This window comes from Rhinolophus hipposideros (genome assembly GCF_964194185.1).
Source record: "Rhinolophus hipposideros genome assembly, chromosome: 8".
NCBI classification, from domain to species: domain Eukaryota; kingdom Metazoa; phylum Chordata; class Mammalia; order Chiroptera; family Rhinolophidae; genus Rhinolophus; species Rhinolophus hipposideros.
Window position 1 is genome coordinate 82,957,957 of NC_138054.1, and position 21,002 is coordinate 82,978,958.

The window sequence follows — 21,002 nt, forward strand, 5'->3', positions numbered from 1 at the left end:
ATGGGTTTTTCCAGCTTCTGCTGGGCAGGCATCTCAGGACACTGCCACCAGAGGGCTGCCGTCAGTGAAGTTCTGAACTTAAGTTTCTCACTTAGGTTTCCTTGGTAATGTGAGCCACACACCTCTGGGAGGGGCAGCTTGTTATGAGTTCTCAGAGGAGATGTCCCCCTCCATACTCGATGCCACATTGAAGGGAAGACAAGGTCCTTTCTGTTATTGCTCGAGGGAAAGGGAGAGTCATTTCTAGTTGACCCTTATACCAAGGACGTAGCTCTTTTGGGTACCAGATTTATGTGTGTGTAGAGATGGGTGTTCCTGCTAGACTTGCCACCTTGGCAGGTGTGGGGCTTTGTTTGTATCAAGCTCGCAAATCCTGGCAGGTTATGGAAACCAAAGCTCAGGGCAGAAGCAGCCTCAGTGTTTTGCTAAATTTCCTGGGTTCCTGATTTCTCTTCGTTTTTGGCTTTTGAGTATTCTTTACTCATGTGGCAGTTCACTGTTTTTTTAATTCAGTATTTTAAGTTATTTTTAAGTGGTGAGCATGGGGAGCAGGTCAGGGAACATACTCTGCTGCATTGTCAGACATGGAGGTCCTCTGATGCCATTTTCATCATGCCATGCTGAGCTGGTTTGTGACCTTGTCAGTAAGACCCCTTTTAAGAGCATATTTCTTCCTCCTTGTGTGACTTGAAGTTACCTCTTGGGCTTATAGAGGGTAATCTACCTAATCTTTTAAAATGAAACTTAAAACTATAACTTCCCTTTGATTGGAATACAGTTAGGATCATTATTTGACATTTTTGAGTACCTGTCGGTCAGGAAGATGCAAGATTGTAATTCTGAGAAAGAGCACGACACGTACACATGCAGCTGTGATGCACTGTGCTGACTTGGGCATTGAGGCTTCACATGGAATGTGGTCTGTGTATAAAACTCAGTCCGTTTCAGGTTTCCAATTGAAATACTGATATTGCCACATAAGGCATGTAAAGACTTACCAGGCAGAAAGAATCTGTCAGTGACGATACTTTAAAGTGTCATCTTTGTTTCTGTGTGCGAAGCGCTTTCCTAACCAACTTGGCCACTTTGATTTCTGGCAGGTACAGAATCGGAAACCAAGGCCTTCATGGCCGTGTGCATTGAGACAGCCAAGCGCTACAACCTGGACGACTACCGGACCCCGGTGTTCATCTTTGAGAGGCTCTGCAGCATCATTTATCCCGTAAGGAGTGGTACTTCCCATGGCGCTCAGTGTGTTGGCATGAGCCTTTGGCCCTGAAGCCTCTTGGTGATGCTTTACAGTCGTGGGCAGTTTTACCAGCTGTGGGCCATTTAGTGACCATTTTAGAAAACTCCACTGACAGAACCAGGAGCAACCTCATGATTTTCCTGTTCCTGATGATAGGACACCTACAGGCCTTCCTTGGTCTTATTTCCTAGATTCAAGGTCAAGATCAGCCTTTTTTTTTTTAACTGGGTCTAACTTCCCATTGCCAAAACCCTATTGCTTATCAATCCAATATGCTATGAAAGAAGCAATATTAACTAGAGTATAAAGACATTTTCACTCCCCAGCCCCCATTTTGTACACATGTACATGTGTGTATATTTGTTTCCCTCCCCTGAGTTACACAAAAGCACCATGTGATCCAAAGACCCCTTCCTGTTATCAAAGAAGGATGGAAAACACCAGTATCCTCAGTTAATGATGAGAGATCGTTGGGGTTGGATGTGCCTGAATATTATGCAATACTGAGAAGACCCTTTTCTTGAGAGTTAATCAGTGACAGAGTCACGTGGCCCCAGATGGGTTAGCATCACATGAGATGAGCAGGAGGAAGAAAGCCACCCACCCCTTCATTTCACTAAATATAGCTTCATATGTCACTCCTCATCTGCTTATTTTGTTGGGCTTTCTCTCCTAATCCACCCATGGGTTTCAGAGGAGATGCTGGATATTTGAGGCTATTTGAATTACATTTGGATTTTTTGAATCACCGCCTTTGATTCAAAGATATCCTTTATATCTTTAAATGCGTAAGGGACTGGATGAGTCTGGTGTGTTTCCCCCAGAGTGTCCATGGAGCAAGGTAGCATGGGATAAATCTCAAAGGCCTCGCCCTCCCTCTGCACATACTTTCATGCCATCCCTTCTGATGTGTCCCTCTCTTTGTCCTATAGGAGGAAAATGAAGTCACTGAGTTCTTTGTGACCTTGGAAAAGGACCCCCAGCAAGAAGACTTCCTACAGGGCAGGATGCCTGGGAACCCATATAGTAGCAATGAGCCAGGCATTGGGCCACTTATGAGGGACATAAAGAACAAGATTTGCCAGGACTGTGACTTGGTGGCTCTCTTGGAGGATGACAGTGGCATGGAGGTAAGCATAGGCCTGTGCTTCATGGTTAAGAGCGTGGGCTGGGATCCAATGGAAGTTTCTCCCCTTGGCAGCTGGTTAACCTCGGGCAGGTACTTTGTTTCAGGTTCCTCATCTGTGAATGGGGACTAATGACTCCCACCTACCTGGTATAATTAGCCCTAAAGGGCTCCGCCCGATGTCTGTCTGGCATGTGGGAAGCAAAGGGTTACTGGCCATTGCTTGTCATGGAGTAGACATTATTCCTGCTGCTCTGGCAGAGGCTTCCCAGTGATTCCAAGTTAATCAAGCTCCCTAAGTGCTGGCACTTTAGCGCCTGTGCAGAGTTCTGCCCTGTATCTGGTACCTTCTCAGAGACAACCTTTAGAGTCTGGCATTACCATATTGTAGTGAAAAGCGTGCTGGGTGAGATAGAGAACATTGCCTTTTCTGGTGCTGGGCCTAAGTCGACTCAGGCCGGAAGAAGGGCCTCAGCAGGGGTTTTTAGTCCGCAGTCCATGGTTTGGGTTATGGGTGTTTGTAATCCCTAAAACTGTGCACAAAATTCTGTGTTGTATGCACATACACATTTTTGTAGAGGGAGAGTTGATTGGTCCACAACACATAAAAATTATGAATTATGAACCACTGCCATAAAGTGCCCTTTGATCTTGAAATTTACTTGCCTTACAATTACCTGTAATAACAGTTTCATGTACTTTTCTGTACAGCTTCTAGTGAATAATAAAATCATTAGCTTGGACCTTCCTGTGGCTGAGGTTTACAAGAAGGTCTGGTGTACTACGAATGAGGTATGTGTTTGTTCTCTTGCTTGGTGGTTTTACTTTTCTGACGTGTGCAGGCTTGTACCAGGAGGAGCCATTGTCAGTCATCTCATACCCAGCTGGTGGCAGCACCCCCTGTTCGTGGTTGTGTACAGAAAACCAGTCATCTTGTCCTCCTTTTGAGGCATCTGACTAGTGAAGATGGAAGAGCTGCAGAGAAGGATAAGCATCTCCTGGTTACGCGCAGCAGGCTGGGCAGAGTCTGAGGGAGCCTTGTGACGGGGACCGCCTGCTGTCTTGTGCCCTTTCTCTGTGGGCTCCTTGTGACTGAGATTGATTACTCCTCAGCTTTCTGGGGCCTGCTCACTTATCAGAACATTATCCCAGTGGGTCTGTCAGGGAGCATAGTTCTTATTTTCCTAGTCGGGAAGTTGACACTCAAACAGGCAGTTATTCTTGAGGAGGGCAAAAGGGGAATGAAGGAAGCATAGCACACTGGCATGGGTCCTTTTGGCCCACCTCAGTGCTGTCTGTCCATTCATGAAAGTCTGTCCTGGATATTCCACTGCCTCGTCCCTCCTCTTTTCTTAATCTCTTCTCTGTTCCTTCCTTTCCTTCTTCTCTGTTTCTTTCTCGCCTTCCCATTCCTTCTTATCTCTTGTCTCTATTACAGGGATCTTTAGTAAGTGAATCAAATAAATAGTTAATTACAGCAAACTAATGTACCGGTGAAGCACAGTGAAAATTTCTATACTTAGTGCAAATAGTTCTGTAGAATTTAAGATACCAAATTGGTAGTGTACGATTGATACATTTGGCCTTTAATTTGTGACATATTTTGGCTTCTCTTTTTCTCCCACTGTGCTGGGAGTCCTGGCCACTGTTGACTATTGGACCGGCTGCCTGCTGGTAGATCCAGTGCGGTTGACAGAGGGACTCCATCCAGTGCATCTTGTCATTGACATTTTAGCGTCAAAACAGAATGATACAGATTTAGTCTCTGATGCACGTAAAAAATTAAGACCAAGCTTCTGTGGGCACTGTTGTAAAATGGTGGTATGGAACCCAGAGAATGCATATGGGTGTCTCCCCTTTTGAACCATGAGGCAAGACAGAAGTCAAGGACCATTCAACCCTCACATTAGTATGCTTAATCCACAAAGGGGTTTCTTCTGGCCAAGTCCAGAGTTCATGGCAGCTTTGTATCTGGGCCTTCGTCGTCTTCCCTTCTTACTTTGTCCCCCATTTCCCTCATAAGCAAACAGCTCATCTCTTTAACTACTGACGGGAGCCCGCTCTGTTTCCTGAGTCTCTTTCTATCCGAGGTCTATGGCTCTTTTCTCTCTTAGTTCCCATTGAGCTTCTGTAGCTGGAAACCCTTCTGGAAGTGGTCTTTCTGACAGTTTCTGTCCTCCAGGGTTTTCTCTCCTGATGCCGAGCCCGGGCTTAGAGGCAGGCAGCTTGAATCGGTGTGGTATTTTCTCGCCCACTTAACTTCATGTAGTGTGACTTCAAGGCCCTGTTTCTCGGCTCCAAAAGGAGAATAATGTCAACGCTCGAGTGCCTGACTTGGTACTGGGTGTCTAGTGAACTCACATTTCCAGAAGCTATAATTTTCTAGTTTACAAAAGACTTATTTCTCATTATTCCATCAGGTTATAGGTTTTAGCTTGAGGAAATTTGGATGAGTCCTCTCCTTGTTGTGTGGTTATATGAAGACCTTAGGATCTGCGCAGGCAACGACGTAATGAACTCTCTTTTCTTGCTTTTGATTCCTGAGACTTGAATCAAAGCTCTCTGATCCTCTTCACCGCCCTTATCCTGATCCTCTGAGTAGTGGTCCTTATTGTTAGCGAGAGTTTCCATTCCTGAAGGAGGCCCAGGCTTGGACTCAGACCTGGGCGTATAGCCGGATAACGTTGGACAAGCTGCTTAACCTTGTACAAGAGGATAATATAAAGTGCTTAAGTAGCGTAGGACTGAGCACAAGTCAAACGAGAAATGATAGTTGTTACAGTTCCTACATAGAGTTTTCAGATGAAACTAAATGAGATATGTCTATAAAATGCTTCAAACAGTTCCTGGCCTATAGTAGCCACTAAATCAATGAGCTTCCTTTCCCCTAAGAAACGCAGTGCATTTGGATTCTAGATGTTGTGGTTCAGACCTTGTAGAGAAATAGCGGTTGTCCACGTTGCTGGAGCATCAGTAAGTGCAGCGTTTGAGTCCTCTGCATTTTCTGGGCCTATTGACAAGTTTCTCTCTCCAACTTTTCCTGCCCAGGGAGAGCCCATGAGGATAGTTTATCGCATGCGGGGGCTGCTGGGAGATGCCACTGAGGAGTTTATCGAGTCCCTGGACTCCACCACAGGTATGGCCCTTTTCACAGGCAGTGCTGATGTGGGGGGCGGGGGGCCTGGGAGTACCATGTTTCCCCGAAAATAAGACCTAGCTGGACAATTAGCTCTCATGCATCTTTTGGAGCAAAAATTAATATGAGACCCAGTCTTATTTTACTATAAGACCGGGTCTAATATAATATAATATTAAAAGCAAAAATTATAAATAATTTTTCTATTCATAAGACCTGGTCTTATGTTAATTTTTGCTCCCAAAGACGCATTAGAGCTGATTGTCCAACTAGGTCTTATTTTTGGGGAAACATGGTAATGATGGTTCATGTCCTGGGAATTAGTGGCATTCTGGGCAAATATTCTCTAGTAACTCTGATCAGAATTGAGGGGACATTACGTCTCTGACTAAGGAAGAATGCAAGTGTCTATGGCCTGATTCAGATAGTTCTGGAATTGAGGGGTGCAGGGAACTTTGGTGAAAATAAATGCAGTCAGCAACAAACGTGAGTTCAGATTTATTTTTAGCTTAGTTCTCCCCTCATCCCCGGTTATTGTGGTGCTTATATTTTCACATGTTTGAGTAAATATTTTAATTGACTTGAATCTTTAAAAAAAGAGCTAGTGCAGTTTAATATCCAGTATCAACTCCTTTTATTCGCTATGTGTATTGGAGATAAGGAAAAGGGAAATAGCTTTCAGCCTGGAAGAGGGCTATTAGTTTTATTCTCATCTCCACCTTTTCTCTATTTCTGCTTGGCTTACCTTCTCCCCCAGATGAAGAAGAAGATGAAGAAGAAGTTTATAAGATGGCTGGTGTGATGGCCCAGTGTGGGGGCCTGGAATGCATGCTAAACAGACTGGCAGGGATCAAAGATTTCAAGCAGGGACGCCACCTTCTAACAGTGAGTTGGAGGCAGCAAGGTGGGACCAGCCTGGTGCTTTGGGAGAGAGGCCCCTATGGAAAGAAGCTTGTGGTCATTGTGCCATTTAACCAGTGCAAGCCACTGAGGGGCCTGGACGCTTCCCTGAGCCCTTTACATCGAGGCTCCTTTTTCCACCTACCCTGTTCCTGGCCCACTCCCCACAAAACACCCATGGGGTGGCTGTCTTCTGCTATGTTCCTTTAGTCTCCCGTGGAACCAATGTCTAATTGTCTTGTCCTAAATGACTGTACTGATGTCTATTATTATCATTGCTTTTAAATGGATTTTGTAACCCTTTCACGTCTTATAGGATGTTGCTTCCTTACTCATCCAGCTGTCTCATTAGTACAGAGCAGAGGATTCCAAAGGCACCACATGTGTTACACGATGATTCTTACTTTCCTCCAGGGGATGGTAGAATATATATTACTGTGCCCAAGTTTTAAATGACCTACATGGTTCTGAGGTCCCACAGGCCGTGAACTTTGGACTCGTTCTGCCAACTGTTAGTTCACAGTCTGAGTTAGTACAAGAATTTCCCCCAAGCTAGCAGAGCATCATTCCATTAGGAACTGGTGTCTCTGCCATGGTTTTAGAGATCGTAGAGCTCCACCCAGCCCACCAGGGCTGCCGCTAGAGAACATTGCTATTTAAAATGCCGACCTGATATGAGGTCCAGCCACCTTACCATGTCCCCGTAAGGATTGCTTCCCTCTGCTGTCCTCTGCGTTGCAGGAGTGCCTACTGACTGTACATGACCCTCTTAGACAACATTTCTTTCCTGCCTGTCCCCACATCTTCACTCTCAGATGGTCTCATGGGTCTTGACGGGCTTTTCTTGTCAGGTGCTGCTGAAATTGTTCAGTTACTGCGTGAAGGTGAAAGTCAACCGGCAGCAGCTGGTCAAGCTGGAAATGAACACTTTGAACGTCATGCTGGGGACTCTCAACTTGGTAAAGAGTGAGGGCTGCAGAAGATAAACGAGACTTAGAAGTCCTGGGTGCGGGAAAGACATGTCACTTCTGGGCTCCGATGAAATGGACTGTGGCCTCTTCAAGCCCTTTGTCTGGCTGGCACAGAGGCTTGGATCATTTAGGCTGTCCCCTCTCCTTCTGCTGGCTCATCCCCATGCTGCTGCCATGACACCCAAGAGCTTCCCTGTCCCTTTCCTGAATTCAAAGCAGAGACAAGAGGAAGTTAGTCCTTAGCCCAGCCCAGAGCACACACCAATGGGAAGGTAGTGCCACTCGCCTCAGGGTAACCGGAAAGAAACCTGGGACATCACATCTTCACTGTCTTCAAAGGCCCACATGCTTGTCTTTCTTAGAATGAACACACACACACACACACACACACACACACACACACACACACACACACAGGCTCTGAGAAATAAGGCCGTGAGGACATGTCTGAGGAGCAGATCCCGTCAGCCATGAGTGGTGTGTCCCCAGCCCTAAAGTGACCGCGTCTCCTCCCGTAGGCCCTGGTAGCTGAGCAGGAGAGCAAGGACAGTGGTGGTGCAGCTGTTGCCGAGCAGGTGCTGAGCATCATGGAGATCATTCTGGATGAGTCCAACGCTGAGCCCCTGAGCGAGGACAAGGTGAGCAGAGCTCAGCCTGCCCATTGCAGACACTGGGCACCTGCGCTGTCTCTTTGCCAGCAATGGGCTCATTTGTGTGTGATCATGTCAACCAAGAATGGCTGAACCTGCTTGGCTCCTAGGAATGGCAACTAATTAATGGTGCCATCATTGCATTGAAGCCTGAAATCTGGATTCAGAGGAAACAAAGCTGCTAAGGACATTCTTTCTCTCAGAAGCTGCTCATTAAGGGAATTCTGGCAGGTTCCAGCTGATAGGCGGGGGCCCTAGTCCAACCTCTCATTTCACACTTGAGGAGACTAAGCCAGACAAGTGAAGTGAGCTGTTCAGTGTTATGCAGTTGGTTACTATATAGTGGTTGTATAGTTGGAGGCCGAGAACCCAGGTCTCCAACTCCCAGTTTAGTTTCTCTGCACTTAACGCACCCTTGCCTTCCTCCATTCTTACTGGTGCTAATGTTTTGGCTAGAAGTATGGCCAAATGAATTTCAGGTAGCTTACATTCTCCTGGGGGAGGGGGAGATTGTATTGGTACCTTTCGATCTATTGAGACTATTCCCAGAGCCAGCACAGAAATTTGGAAATTAATTTATCGGGTGGTACTCACACTGTTTATTCCCCAGGAAGTGCCGAGACGGTTCTTTCAGGGCTCCTTCTGATGGCTCTGATGGAGGTGCTGCCGCCACCATCCTGACCCCATTAATGGGCCCTCCGTCCTCTCTCCCCCTGCAGGGCAACCTCCTCCTGACCGGTGACAAGGACCAGCTGGTGATGCTCTTGGACCAGATCAACAGCACCTTCGTGCGCTCCAACCCCAGTGTGCTCCAGGGTCTGCTGCGGATCATCCCGTACCTGTCCTTCGGGGAGCTAGAGAAAATGCAGATCTTGGTGGAGCGGTTCAAACCGTACTGCAGCTTTGAGAAGTATGTTGCTTGGATTCCATAGCTGAGGGAAGAGTCCCCGCAGAAACCCTGAGCTAGCTCTGAGACCGAGGAAGAATCACCCGAATTTCTACGGGATTTTCGTGTTGCCAGTCAGGCCTTTAAGGGGCTTGGTCTGATTGGGGAATCCAACTGAAATACGTTATGTTAAATTGACTTGGCAGAGGAGGCATAGTGGTGTGAGATGGGAAGGAGGTGTGACAAGATGGAGGGAGTCACGTGTGCAAAAGCATGAAAGCACAGGGAGTGTTGGGAATTTGGGAGATGGAGCAGGTAGGAGAGTGGCAGGAACCAGGTAACAGGCTCTTTGGGTCGTGCGAAGGAGTTTAGACTTGACTCTACCGACTGTCGATGATTGTTCGGCTTATGCTATTCCTTCACACGCTCCGCCTCGGCCCTTTCCTCGTAGGTATGATGAAGATCACAGTGGCGATGACAAAGTCTTCCTGGACTGCTTCTGTAAAATAGCAGCCGGCATCAAGAACAACAGCAATGGGCACCAGCTGAAGGATCTGATTCTCCAGAAGGGAATTACCCAGAATGCACTCGATTACATGAAGAAGCACATTCCCAGTGCCAAGAAGTAAGAGGCAGCTCTGCCAAAGTGACTGCTTGCCTTCCCCTCCTCCCAGCTCCTTTTCTCCTCCATCGTCTTGGCATGAAGCTTCATTGTTCCCCTTTGCCCTCCTTGGGGTCTCCCTCTCCTTCTGGAAATTACCAAGATGACCACTCAGCCAGCCACAGGAGAGTCCCCTGGGGCTCTGGGAAAAGGATGGCAGCCTTTGGTTTCTGCTTAGAGTACTGTTTGTACCTGGCTTCTCAGCAGAGCTAGGTGGTCCTTGGTGATTCTTTGTGGCACTCTTGGATGGTCATGTTTAAACCAGCCAGAACCAACAGCGGGTTTCCAGGTAGCCTGTGCTTCTCTGGCCTGCTAATAAGCCTTCCTTCCCTTTGCAGTTTGGATGCTGACATCTGGAAAAAGTTTTTGTCTCGCCCAGCCCTGCCATTTATCTTGAGGCTTCTTCGGGGGTTGGCCATCCAGCACCCTGCCACCCAGGTGAGTAGTCACCCACATGTGGACTTTATTCTGGAGACAGGAAATGCAGTGTGAGGGGCCTCACACTGTCGTCTCATCTCCCATGACTGAGTGAAGAGATCTGCCTGGAGACATGTCTTACCCTAGTATACGAGGCTCCCAGAGTGGAAGAGACTCTCAGAGGTCACGTGGCTCAGCTTTCTGTGGAGGGAATTAAGTTCTATTCATGATTTCCTCATTCACCTTATTCTTACAAGGGGCTTCATTTCCTCACGGGTCAGCTCAGCGGCAGTTGAACTGTGGGGGTGTGGCTGGCCCAAGTGTAAAACAGTTTTGATTTCTGGCCACAGTTAGTGGGACATTTATCATGCCATCACCCAGTTCTCTGCTCTGTGTCAGACAGCTGAGAACTGTGCTCAGAGAACTGTGAGCTCAGAGAACTCAGAGAGCTCAGAGAACTGTGCCTGTTCCCCTCTGCTGCTCATTCCTGATAGCGCCCCACTGGGCTGAGGTATCTGTTACCCCTCACAAATCCTGAATGGCCCAGGCAGGTGGCCAGGCTGGATTTCTTTTAATTCGCCTTTTTATTTTGAGATAATTGTAGATTAACATGCAGTTGTTAAGAAATAATACAGAGAAATCGTATATCTACCCGTTACCCTGTTTCTCTCAGTGGTAACATCTTACAAAACTAGAGCACAGTGTCACAACCTGGGTATTTATGTTGGTGCAGCCAAGATTGGGGACAGTTCCATCACCACAAGGGCTCCTCCTGGTGCCCTGTTATAGCCACATCACCTTCACCCACCCCCATGCCACTGACCCCTGGCAGCCACCCATCTGTTCTTCCCACCTGTAATGTTGTCATTTCAAGAATGTTACATAAATGGAATCATGAGCATGTAACCTTTCTTGGATTGGCTTTTTTCACTCAGTGATTTTTCTGGAGATTCATTCAGGTGGTTATGTGTACCAGGTTTTATTGCTGAGTGGTGTGTGTGTACCACAGCCCGTTTAACCATTCACCCATTAAAGGACATCTGGATTGTTTCCTGTGTGGGGCGATTACAAATAAAGCTGCTATGGTTCATATGCAGGTTTTTATGTGACTATAAGTTTTAATTTCTGTGGGATAGATGGATGCCCAAGAGCACAAACTGCTAGTTGCACATTTAGTTTTATAAGAAACTGCCAAACCGTTTTCTAGCGTGACTGCACCAGTTTACATTCCCCCCAGCAACACATGCATGATCCACTTTTTCTCTGCATCCTTGCCAGCATTTGGTGGTGTCATTGTTTCCCATTTAGCCATTCTGACAGATGTATCGTGATATTGTGGCTTTAATTAGTATTTCCCTAAAGGAAATAATGCTGCACGTCTCTCCTGTGCTTCATCTGTGTATCTTCAGTGAAATGTCTGTTTATATCTTTTGTTTTCTTAATGTTGAGTTTTGAGAGTCTGTGGGACTGGATTTTTTCTGTTTATAGGCTCTACCTGAAATATAATTCCACAGTCCCATTTGATAATCTGTTCTGATAATTCATTTCAGAAACATGGCCATTTGGTTAAAGAAAAGGTTTTTCAATCTGTCTCACCCAAGTCTTTATGGTTCTAAACTTTTGGTCAATTCCATGGGTGGTCGTAATTAGTACATTTTTGTGGAGAGAATTTTTTCTACTTAAGAGTCTTACATTATTTCCTCTCTCCTTATAACATCTTTATTTTGAATACGGATAAGTCAGGGCACTGAGCTATGATTTGGCCAATGGCAACACAGTGAGCTTATTCTTAGTTACTAAATTGAATTACTTTCTTTAGAGTCAGGCTTTATCTAGTTAGATACTTGGCATTCACACTTCTGGCCATTCACTTTTCTTTCAACACAATTATTTAGCTCCTATTGTGTATCTGCTATGCTAGGCTGAGGAGACTGGTTAGTGAGGTAGACAGTGAGTGGATTCCACAGAGATCTGGGGTGTCGAATAAATGTACTTGGAGATTGATTGCATGGGGAGAGTGAAGAAGCTGGACGAGTCAAGAACTCTGCTCAGTTTCTGGACTGGGTAACAAGATGAATGGCGGTGCCATTTAAGGAGGTGGGAGAACCTAGGCGGTGTGAAGTAAGGTGGAGGAGAGTTGATTATATTAGACTGTGAATGTGTGGTCAGTCCTCCTAACTGGAATGTAAGCTGAGGAGGGCACGGTCTTTGTTTCCCCAACACCTAAAACATTGTTTCACACACGTGCTTCACACACACGGTAAACCTGCAGAGTGTTGAATGTGGGGTACCTGTGGAATAGTTCAGTGGGCAGTTGAACTGTGAGGTTAGCGTTTAGGAGCTTGAGACATGAGCTACCCTATAATTTTGTCGAGGTCCATGTTTGAAACTGTGAGAATAGATTTATGAGTGAGTGAGTGATCTGAGTTGAGTGCTGAGCTTTCACATTGCAAGTTAGCTTTGTTGTTTTCAATGTATTGTCCAATATGTAGTAATTGTCCCCACTTCACTTGTGAGGAGTGTGGTGCAGGTTTCAGTGATACAGCTACTTCTCGGTGAGCTCACCAGGAGAGCTTTTGCAAACTGCGCCTGTCTCCAGTGCTCTGATATTCTCCCACCCCTGTTCAGGGCATGCTGCTATAAGGCAGTGATTGCCAGCTTTTTCAAGCACAGTGGCTTCTTGTTGATATATTTTTTGAAGTATTTTCTTTTTTTTTTTTTTTTTTTTGTTGAGAGCCCACTGGCCCATGTGGGAATCGAACCGGCAGCCTTCGGAGTTAGGAGCATGGAGCTCTAACCGCCTGAGCCACCGGGCCGGCCCCTGAAGTATTTTCTTATCCCCAGTCCCACTTGTAGTTGTACCTCTAGTATCCCTAGGTTGAGAAAACAGCTGTGCGCTTGGGTTGGGTGGACCCCGAGGGCCCAGGTGACAGTCTAGGGCCTGCTTTGCTGGGTGCAGTCAGCGTTCAGCACTCAGGCCCCGTTGGGGGCTGCTTCTCCAGGGACTCTTACCTGAGCCCCTCACAGTACCTGGATGCTTTTACATACATTGCCTGGTTTTAATCGTCACAACAACCCTGGCATTACCCCCATTAAATAGATAGAGATACATAGTGACTGGTCAAAGGTCAGTGGCTGAGCTGAAATTTGTCCAAATCTTTCAAAGTACAGAGTCAAAGAATCTGATTGAAACTGAGCAGATGACATGAGATTGTGTACATTCTGTTGACTTTTCTAAACCTGTAAGTCTGCGTACTGGAGGCATGTGTCTTTCTGGTCCCTTCTTGGCAGGTTCTGATTGGCACCGACTCCATCACAAACCTGCATAAACTGGAGCAGGTGTCCAGCGACGAGGGCATTGGGACCCTGGCAGAGAACCTGTTGGAGGCACTGCGGGAGCACCCAGATGTGAACAAGAAGATTGACGCAGCGCGCAGGGAGACCCGGGCCGAGAAGAAGCGCATGGCCATGGCGATGAGGCAGAAGGCTCTGGGCACACTGGGCATGACGGTAAGGCCGCTCCTCTGTGCTTTGGGACAGAGCTAGGCTCGGGGATGCTGCAGGTGAGGGCTGAACAGAGGAAGAGGAGGGAACTGGGTGTGCGAGGCTCACCTGTGATCTCCTCAGCAACACTCAGAGGGGTGACTAGTCACGAGATTCAGAAGTTCACAAAACCAGTAAAATGGCGATGCTAACCGTGGTTTGTCGAGGATTTACTCTATGCCATGCTCTGTGCTCAGGTAGCTTACTGGTGAGGTTTCATTTGAATCCTTGTGTGGTTCTAGGAGGTCCATATTTTATACCCATTGTCACATAAACTAATTGAGGCTGAGAGGTGACGTATACACAGGCCAAGGTGCATAATGGATAAGTGGTGACAGGGTTTTGAACCTGGGTCTGTTCGCACAAAGGGCTCTGTGCTCTTTTCATTGACCCGGAAGCAGCAGTCCTGTGAGAGCTCCTCCAAACCGGCGAACTTCACCGTCAGCAGTTTTAAACCTCCCATGGGAACAGTAAATGAATCGTAAGCAACAGCCCTTGGCAGCTGAAACTGGGTATTGCTGGCACAAAGAAAGGGGGCTTTTTTGGTGGCAGGTGGCGACCTGCCAGGGTTCCAGCTGGATGGTTTCCTCTGCTTCAGTGGGTCTTGTAGGAAGAGAATAAGGGGAGAATCTGGGTCTTCACCCCCATTAGAGGCCAACTAGAGAGACCTCCTTTCGGTGCAGCAGTCCCGTTAGTGTATGTGGAGGGTCAGCCCTGTCAGCTGGGGGGGGAGGGTGGAAAGCCCCTTCTGACATGCCCTCTGGGCTTCCCTCACAGACCAATGAAAAGGGCCAGGTCGTGACCAAGACGGCGCTCCTGAAGCAGATGGAGGAGCTGATCGAGGAGCCGGGCCTCACGTGCTGCATCTGCCGGGAGGGGTATAAGTTCCAGGTACAGCTGCTGCCCGGGGCTGCCCTGCTGGTGCCCCTCCCCGCACGCCTCTCGTTCCTCCATTGGCCAGAGCCAAGGTGTGCGTGAGTCCTGCCACTGTCCCTGCAAAGGCAGGAGGGCACGCTGATCCGGTGCTAGTCTTCATCAGCGTCATCAACGCCACCCACTGAGCTCCTTCTGTGCGAGGCCCGAGCCCCGCGGTCCATGTCAATTGCGTGATTTCATCTTTAAACTTATAAAAAGCCCCAATTTATGGATGAGAGAACAAAGGTCACGGGCCAGAGCCAGAATTCTAGCCCAGGCCCATCTGATTCCAGACCTGGGGCTTTTCAAAACACCCCATGCTGCTTCCATTCAGAACACCTGGGGAGATCAGGCTCCCCCAAACTAGACATACCTGAGAGGAAGAGAGCACCAAGTGACCTGTTTGCTCCCCTCCAGGCCTAAAAGGGATCCCCTTTCTCTTCTGCTTGACTTTACTGCTTAGCACCCAAGTGACTGAAGCGTAAGTACGTGGGCCACAAGCCTTGTAAGTTCTACTGTAACACAGGCCCTTTGAAGCTGCCTGATACGTTTGGAAAAGCAGGTGCCTTAAGAAGGCACTTGATTCTTCGTTTTCGGATCAAGGAAGCAAGCAGAAAAGACAGTTTAGGCTCACCTTTCTGCTTGTGCAAGCACACAGCATCTATTTATTTTGGTTCCTCCTCTGTCCTCATTCCACTAGGGCTGTGCCCAGCCAAGCGCTTAACCCAGAAACTGGGGTGCCGACCATCACCCCTTCTTCTGGGCTGTCTTCTCCCAGGAGGGGAGACACTCGAGTGGGTCTCGCTGCTCTGCCTCACCTCCTTCCACAGCCTGCCTTGGAGTTGGGCCTCACTGCTCCTCTTTATGTTGTCTTTGCAGCCCACGAAGGTCCTGGGCATTTATACCTTTACCAAGCGGGTGGCCCTGGAGGAGATGGAGAACAAGCCCCGGAAGCAGCAGGGCTACAGCACCGTGTCCCACTTCAACATCGTGCACTACGACTGCCACCTGGCCGCCGTCAGGTTGGCCCTGGTCCCTCCCCGCTGCTGCAGCTCTAGACCTGTGTTCCTTCAGAGGAGAAGGCAGCCTGCCCCCGGCCTGGACCTGGGGGGGCCGCTGACCCTGAAGTGTTAATGCTGCCCCCCAGTCTCCGGGGAGTGGGCTGTTCTACCTTAAACCATATGCACCCCACAGCCGCTCTTGTCACGTTACACTTGGCTTGTGGCCCAAGACTGGGAAAAGCAGCCCTACTTACTCAAAGCAGGGGAGCTGCATTTACCATGTTGGGGTACAGGTGGCTAATGCCCTGTGGGGTCGGGGGCCCAGGCCAGCTGATTTCCTTAGTGTTAGCAAACCCTTCTTCACCCACACTTGCCCTGATGCCTGGTTGCCAGATTAACTCCAGCAGTCATTTGTCCCTGCTCTCCTCCCAATCCAGGTTGGCTCGAGGCCGGGAAGAGTGGGAAAGTGCCGCCCTTCAGAATGCCAACACTAAGTGCAATGGGCTCCTTCCAGTCTGGGGGCCCCATGTTCCTGAGTCTGCTTTTGCCACGTGCTTGGCCAGGTGAGTGTGCAGTATTTTGCACAGTAGGTAAAAGGGGATTCCCAGGAGCTGGGGGAGATCAGCTCGCAGCCCAGTTCGTGGTGACACCATTTCTTACCACCTTTATTGGGAACCCATGTCTCTGCTTGCTGCCAGGGACTGTTAGGAACAGAGAGGAACTCTGCTAGAGAAACCAGCACCCTCAGTGGCTGGTGCGCCATGCAGAATTTCTAGTTATTTCTCTCCTTCTTTGTTGCTCTAACAACATAAGACATGGGACTTGGTCCTCGAGGCCAGAATTTCCCAGAGTTCACCTCTACAGTGTCTGCATTTGAGGTTTAAACAATAAAAAGAAATATCTTAGTGCATGGGGATATTGGACCCCTCTCAAGGCTTCCCTCTTCCTAAAAGCCAGAGTAGAGTAGCTGAAGCGTCTGCGAGGTCCTCGCCTCTTAATGATGCCTGGTGGACTGGTGCCCCGCCCCCAGTCCTATTTTTAAAGTTCAGGGATGAGAAGATACTTACCATAAAACAGGTACCTGGAAGTGATAATGAAAGTAATAACAGGCAACATACTGAAATGCTTACCACACGTTGTTATTCTATATACTCCACAGATGAAAAAATCGAGGCACAGAGAGATTGAGTAACTTACTTGAGGTCATACAATAATAAGAAGCATAATAGGTGGTAACGTAAATTGACATGGAAAAACTTTTATTTGGAGGTTGAGGAGATGATTTAATTCTTAGGAATAGATCTCCTTGTCAGTCAGAATGGATCAGTTCTACCTTTCTTCTTCCAAAATGTGCTTCTAGACGTGGCTGTGATATGTCCTATGACTTTGGTCCATCTAGAAATGGGGCCCCAACCTGGTGGGTTCTCCTCAAAGCTCGGAGAGCGCCATATTCAGTCACAGCAGGAATGAAGACGTCCTCGGCTCGCATCTCCCTCCAGGCCCAGCCCTTGTCCTCCACTCTGCCTTTCATTCCTCTGTCCATTTGTGTAACTTGGCAGCCATCGGGGGGCTTAAAGGGGGGCTCTGCCCTCCCACCTGGGTTGTCACCAGGGAACCTGCTTTCATTTCAGCGTTTGCTCTGCTCCTCCGCAGGCACAACACTTACCTCCAGGAGTGTACGGGCCAGCGGGAGCCCACGTACCAGCTCAACATCCACGACATCAAGCTGCTCTTCCTGCGCTTCGCCATGGAGCAGTCGTTCAGTGCGGACACCGGCGGGGGCGGCCGCGAGAGCAACATCCACCTGATCCCATACATCATTCACACTGTGCTTTACGTCCTGAACACGTCAGTACCGCACGGGCCCAGGCCGTTGTCCGGCCGACACAGCATGATCTCCCCTTTCCTATTTCCATCCTAGTTAATTCCAGAGCAAATGTCTGATCTAAGGCAGCCTTTCCGGAAGTAGCAATGTTCTCCTGGGGCTTTTAGCTGACTTCTTTTCCCAAACTCTCCCATCTCCTATCATGGGCAGCCAAGGACTGCATCCTTGGACTGACCTTCAGCCCAGAGGGGAGCAGGAACTGGGAGAAGCCAGACCATGGCAGCTTCTACTCCTGGAGCCTCTGCTTCGGCTTGCAGGATGTCTTCTCCTGCACAGAGAGGGGCTGTGGGTCACAGCCGCATGCCGCCACTGGCAGGGCCACACAAGGTGTTACGGGTCAGGGTTTCACATCTAGCAGGTGCGGCAGAGCCAGGGGCCCATTTCATAAATGGAAACGACCTGCTCTCCTTGTTTTCTCTCCAGTGAGTAATGCTTCTGGCGAGTGAAGGGAAAGGGAGTGTTGGAGATTATCTGGGAAAGCAACTGAAAAGGAAGGCAGCCAGGAAAAAAATAGATTTGTATTTTTATCTGTATATACTCTATGGAATAGTTAGGTTGATATCTAAAAGTGTAATTTTAAGGAAGTACCTAGGGGTGGTAGAGAAGAATCTTCTTTCACTGCAGCCCAGATTTTAGGAGCAAATTAAGAGATTTAATATACTTGAACTCTTAGATTTGATTTAAATGATTTCATACTTTTAGGCCCCATCTTCTAGTAAGAGGCTTACAAATCTATTGGGCAGAGAATTGACAGGCTATGTACAGTCCACCCAAGGCAGCTGCAGTTCATTTTAGGCAACAGGACAATGTGTCTCTTGTCCTTTCTGGTCTCGTCTTCGATGGTGTTCTCTTCGGCTTCCCTCCCATTTCCTGACGTCTGCAGGCTTCCTTGTTGAAACGATGCATGGGCCGGTCTCCATCAGTGCTTTACATCAGGTGCTAAACTGTTTAGACTGTCAGAAGAAACACCTGCATTGCTGACAGCACAAACTGTTTGGCTCCCAGTCTCCAAACTGCGTCAGGCCTGAGCAGCACTCGTTGTGCGGCCGAGCCCTTGGCTTTGCAGAGACATGTCTCTGCTCGGCGGCTGTGAGGGAGAGTGGACTGCTCCATTCTCCAGGGAGGAAAGCAGACCCACACAGCCAGCGGGATTTGCCCAGCAGAACAGAGCTGGGGATTTCAGGTGTCACTGTTTCTCAGATGCCAGGCAGTTTTTAAGTCCTGCTCCAGTTTCTCAGTTGGCAGCTTCCTGGTTGCCTTGGTCAGTTAGAGGCTGACCTGGGAACTGCACCGAGAGGCACTGTTTCCCATCCACCGACTGCTCCCCTAGCTGGGCATTTCACACTGGTGTGAGCTCAGTCGCAGAGGGCTGGGCGGGGTGCCTTTGGGGGCCTGTTGTGTGCGAGCGCAGGTGGGTCACACCATGACCCCAGCAGCACTGAGCAGGCCCTGCAATGGTGGTGGCCTCTGATTCCCAGCTCTGGAAAATCGAGTGTGTTCTTCTGTTCCTTTGATGCTGTTCTTCAGGGAGTAGAAGGAAGCAGGGTGTCCTTGCACTGACCCTCCTCTTGTCGCACAGTCCAGTGCCTGGCAGAGCCATTTGCAGACCTGGTAACTTTGATTCCTGTGGCTACCAGTGCTGTGTGTGTTTATTTCCCCACAGAATCAGGATGGGGCACAGGCACTCTTGGCCTGAGTGCGCCATCCAGGTTATAAGGAGAGCGTGTGGCCAAAAACATCTGATCAGGAGGGACTCTGGTTCCAACCCACAGACCAATTGTCAGGCTTCGTCGTGGAGAAAAGACAGTTAACGCTGGGGGGGCTGTGGAGCCAGGCGGCCTGGGGTCAAAGCCCAGTTCTTTCCTCTGCAGTGTGTGACCTTCATGGGCAAAATCTTTCTCTGTTCTGTAGTATCCTGTTCTGTAAGAGGGAGGTGGTGCTGGTACCTGTCTCAGTGCGAGGATTAGAGGAGCTAATCACATGGCACTAGCTCGCAGAACAGTGCCTGGATTCAAGTTTATGATCGCCATTATTATAGTTTAGGCAAGAGTGAAAACAGGAAGCAGTGCTTGCCTGGGAGAAGCTGTTCTAATGAAGGACAGAGGACAGGGATACATGGGAAAACAGGCAAAACTGAGCCAAGGAAAGGAACCGGATGCGAGTGGAGTGTGACAGCTTAGCTGGGATACGACTGCATAGAGGGAGGGAGAATGCGGGCTGTGGGCTCGAGTCAGAGCTTCTGGATTCACACCGACTCCATCACTTACTGGCAAGGTGACTTGGGGCAAATCACTTCACTTCTCTGGGCTTCAGGTACCACGGTCCACAGGTGCTAGCGTCACCTTCCCGAGTCGCGAGGACACTGAGGGTGCCCACACATGCAGGGCGCTCAGGGGCCAGTAGTTGTTTGGAATTGTGTCGGAGCTGAGCTGGGGGTGGGGCGGGGCCAAGGAAGACGCCACCAAGAAGGGCTCAGGAGGGAAGCAGGAGCACATGGAGAGGAGGCGGACGGGGAAGTCGAGGATGGATGGGAGTGGTTCGTGATCGAGGTATTCAAGGCACTTAAGGGGAGACGAGAAATTGGGCAAACCCCCCTCCCCTCTTGCGGCTGGTCCCCAGCTTCTACCCTGGTCTCACCATGCCCCTTTTGTTCTAGAACCCGAGCAACCTCCCGAGAGGAGAAGAACCTCCAGGGCTTTTTGGAGCAGCCCAAGGAGAAGTGGGTGGAGAGTGCCTTTGAAGTGGACGGGCCCCACTATTTCACAGTCCTGGCCCTTCACATCCTGCCCCCCGAGAAGTGGAGAGCCATGCGTGTGGAAATCCTACGGAGGCTGCTGGTGACATCTCAGGCCCGGGCAGTGGCTCCAGGTGGAGCCACCAGGTCAGTATCTCCTTCAGGAAGTACCCACTTCAGGAAGCTGTCTCCTGCCATCTGTCTGGTGCCAGGACTGTGTGTTCTCAGTGTGTATGTAAACACGGCCTAGCAGAGTGCGTGTGCTCAGGGACAGCGTGCTGTTTGACTTGGTCACTGGTCCTGAGCCTCGTCAGTCTGCCACACTACGAGTCTGGGCCTGAAGCGGGCAGGTGCGTGGCCACCTCTGGGTCTGCTGTCCAGCCACTGAGAAGGCAGAGCCAGGCTTACCTCTGAGGAGAATTTAGGAGACGGAGCCAGCCAGGCACAGCATGAGACTGCTGACGAGAAGGGGCGTTCGGGCCAGCAGGGGCTAAGACAGATGACAGGTTTTCCAGCGTGCTGGTTTGGTTTGGGCATAAATGAGGAAAGCTTCCGTGTGCTGTGGTTGGGGGTTTTCTGTTCTGATCATTAAGAGCTCGTCATCTCCCTCCCGGATCACATTCCTATCCCGTCTGTGGCATGTTCCACGAGTCGTTCTTCCTCTCTATTCATGTGAACACCTCCCAAAGAAGCAGGAGGTCATTCTTGGACCTTGTCTGTGATTTGTGCCTTGAGAGAAACATGTGCCAAGAAGAAGAAGTCCTTTGAGATGCCACACGATTGCCACTCTCAGTGCACCCTTGGGCACCACTCTTGGCTCGTGGTGGCCCCATCTGTGCAGTTTGTGCTGCCCTGGGCTCCACAGCAGGGGATGGGTTTGTTAGCATGCTTTTGCCATGAGGGAAATCTGTTTCACTTCTGGAAGGGC

At 49.1% G+C, this 21,002-nt stretch overlaps 1 protein-coding gene across 8 annotated transcripts in view; it reads left to right on the forward strand.

Annotated features, from left to right (window-relative positions):
* UBR4 (ubiquitin protein ligase E3 component n-recognin 4) overlaps positions 1–21,002 on the forward strand; it is a 122,646-nt gene that overhangs the window by 94,345 nt on the left and 7,299 nt on the right. For all 8 annotated transcript variants that reach the window (XM_081057012.1, XM_081057013.1, XM_081057015.1 and 5 more), the window contains 16 exons: positions 1,101–1,222; positions 2,182–2,379; positions 3,087–3,167; positions 5,424–5,511; positions 6,269–6,396; positions 7,263–7,370; positions 7,901–8,020; positions 8,752–8,942; positions 9,370–9,543; positions 9,918–10,017; positions 13,288–13,506; positions 14,317–14,430; positions 15,334–15,476; positions 15,893–16,018; positions 17,109–17,303; positions 19,997–20,221. In XM_081057012.1, the coding sequence (XP_080913138.1) occupies positions 1,101–1,222; positions 2,182–2,379; positions 3,087–3,167; positions 5,424–5,511; positions 6,269–6,396; positions 7,263–7,370; positions 7,901–8,020; positions 8,752–8,942; positions 9,370–9,543; positions 9,918–10,017; positions 13,288–13,506; positions 14,317–14,430; positions 15,334–15,476; positions 15,893–16,018; positions 17,109–17,303; positions 19,997–20,221 (2,332 nt within the window). The remainder of the gene's footprint in view (positions 1–1,100; positions 1,223–2,181; positions 2,380–3,086; positions 3,168–5,423; positions 5,512–6,268; positions 6,397–7,262; positions 7,371–7,900; positions 8,021–8,751; positions 8,943–9,369; positions 9,544–9,917; positions 10,018–13,287; positions 13,507–14,316; positions 14,431–15,333; positions 15,477–15,892; positions 16,019–17,108; positions 17,304–19,996; positions 20,222–21,002) is intronic.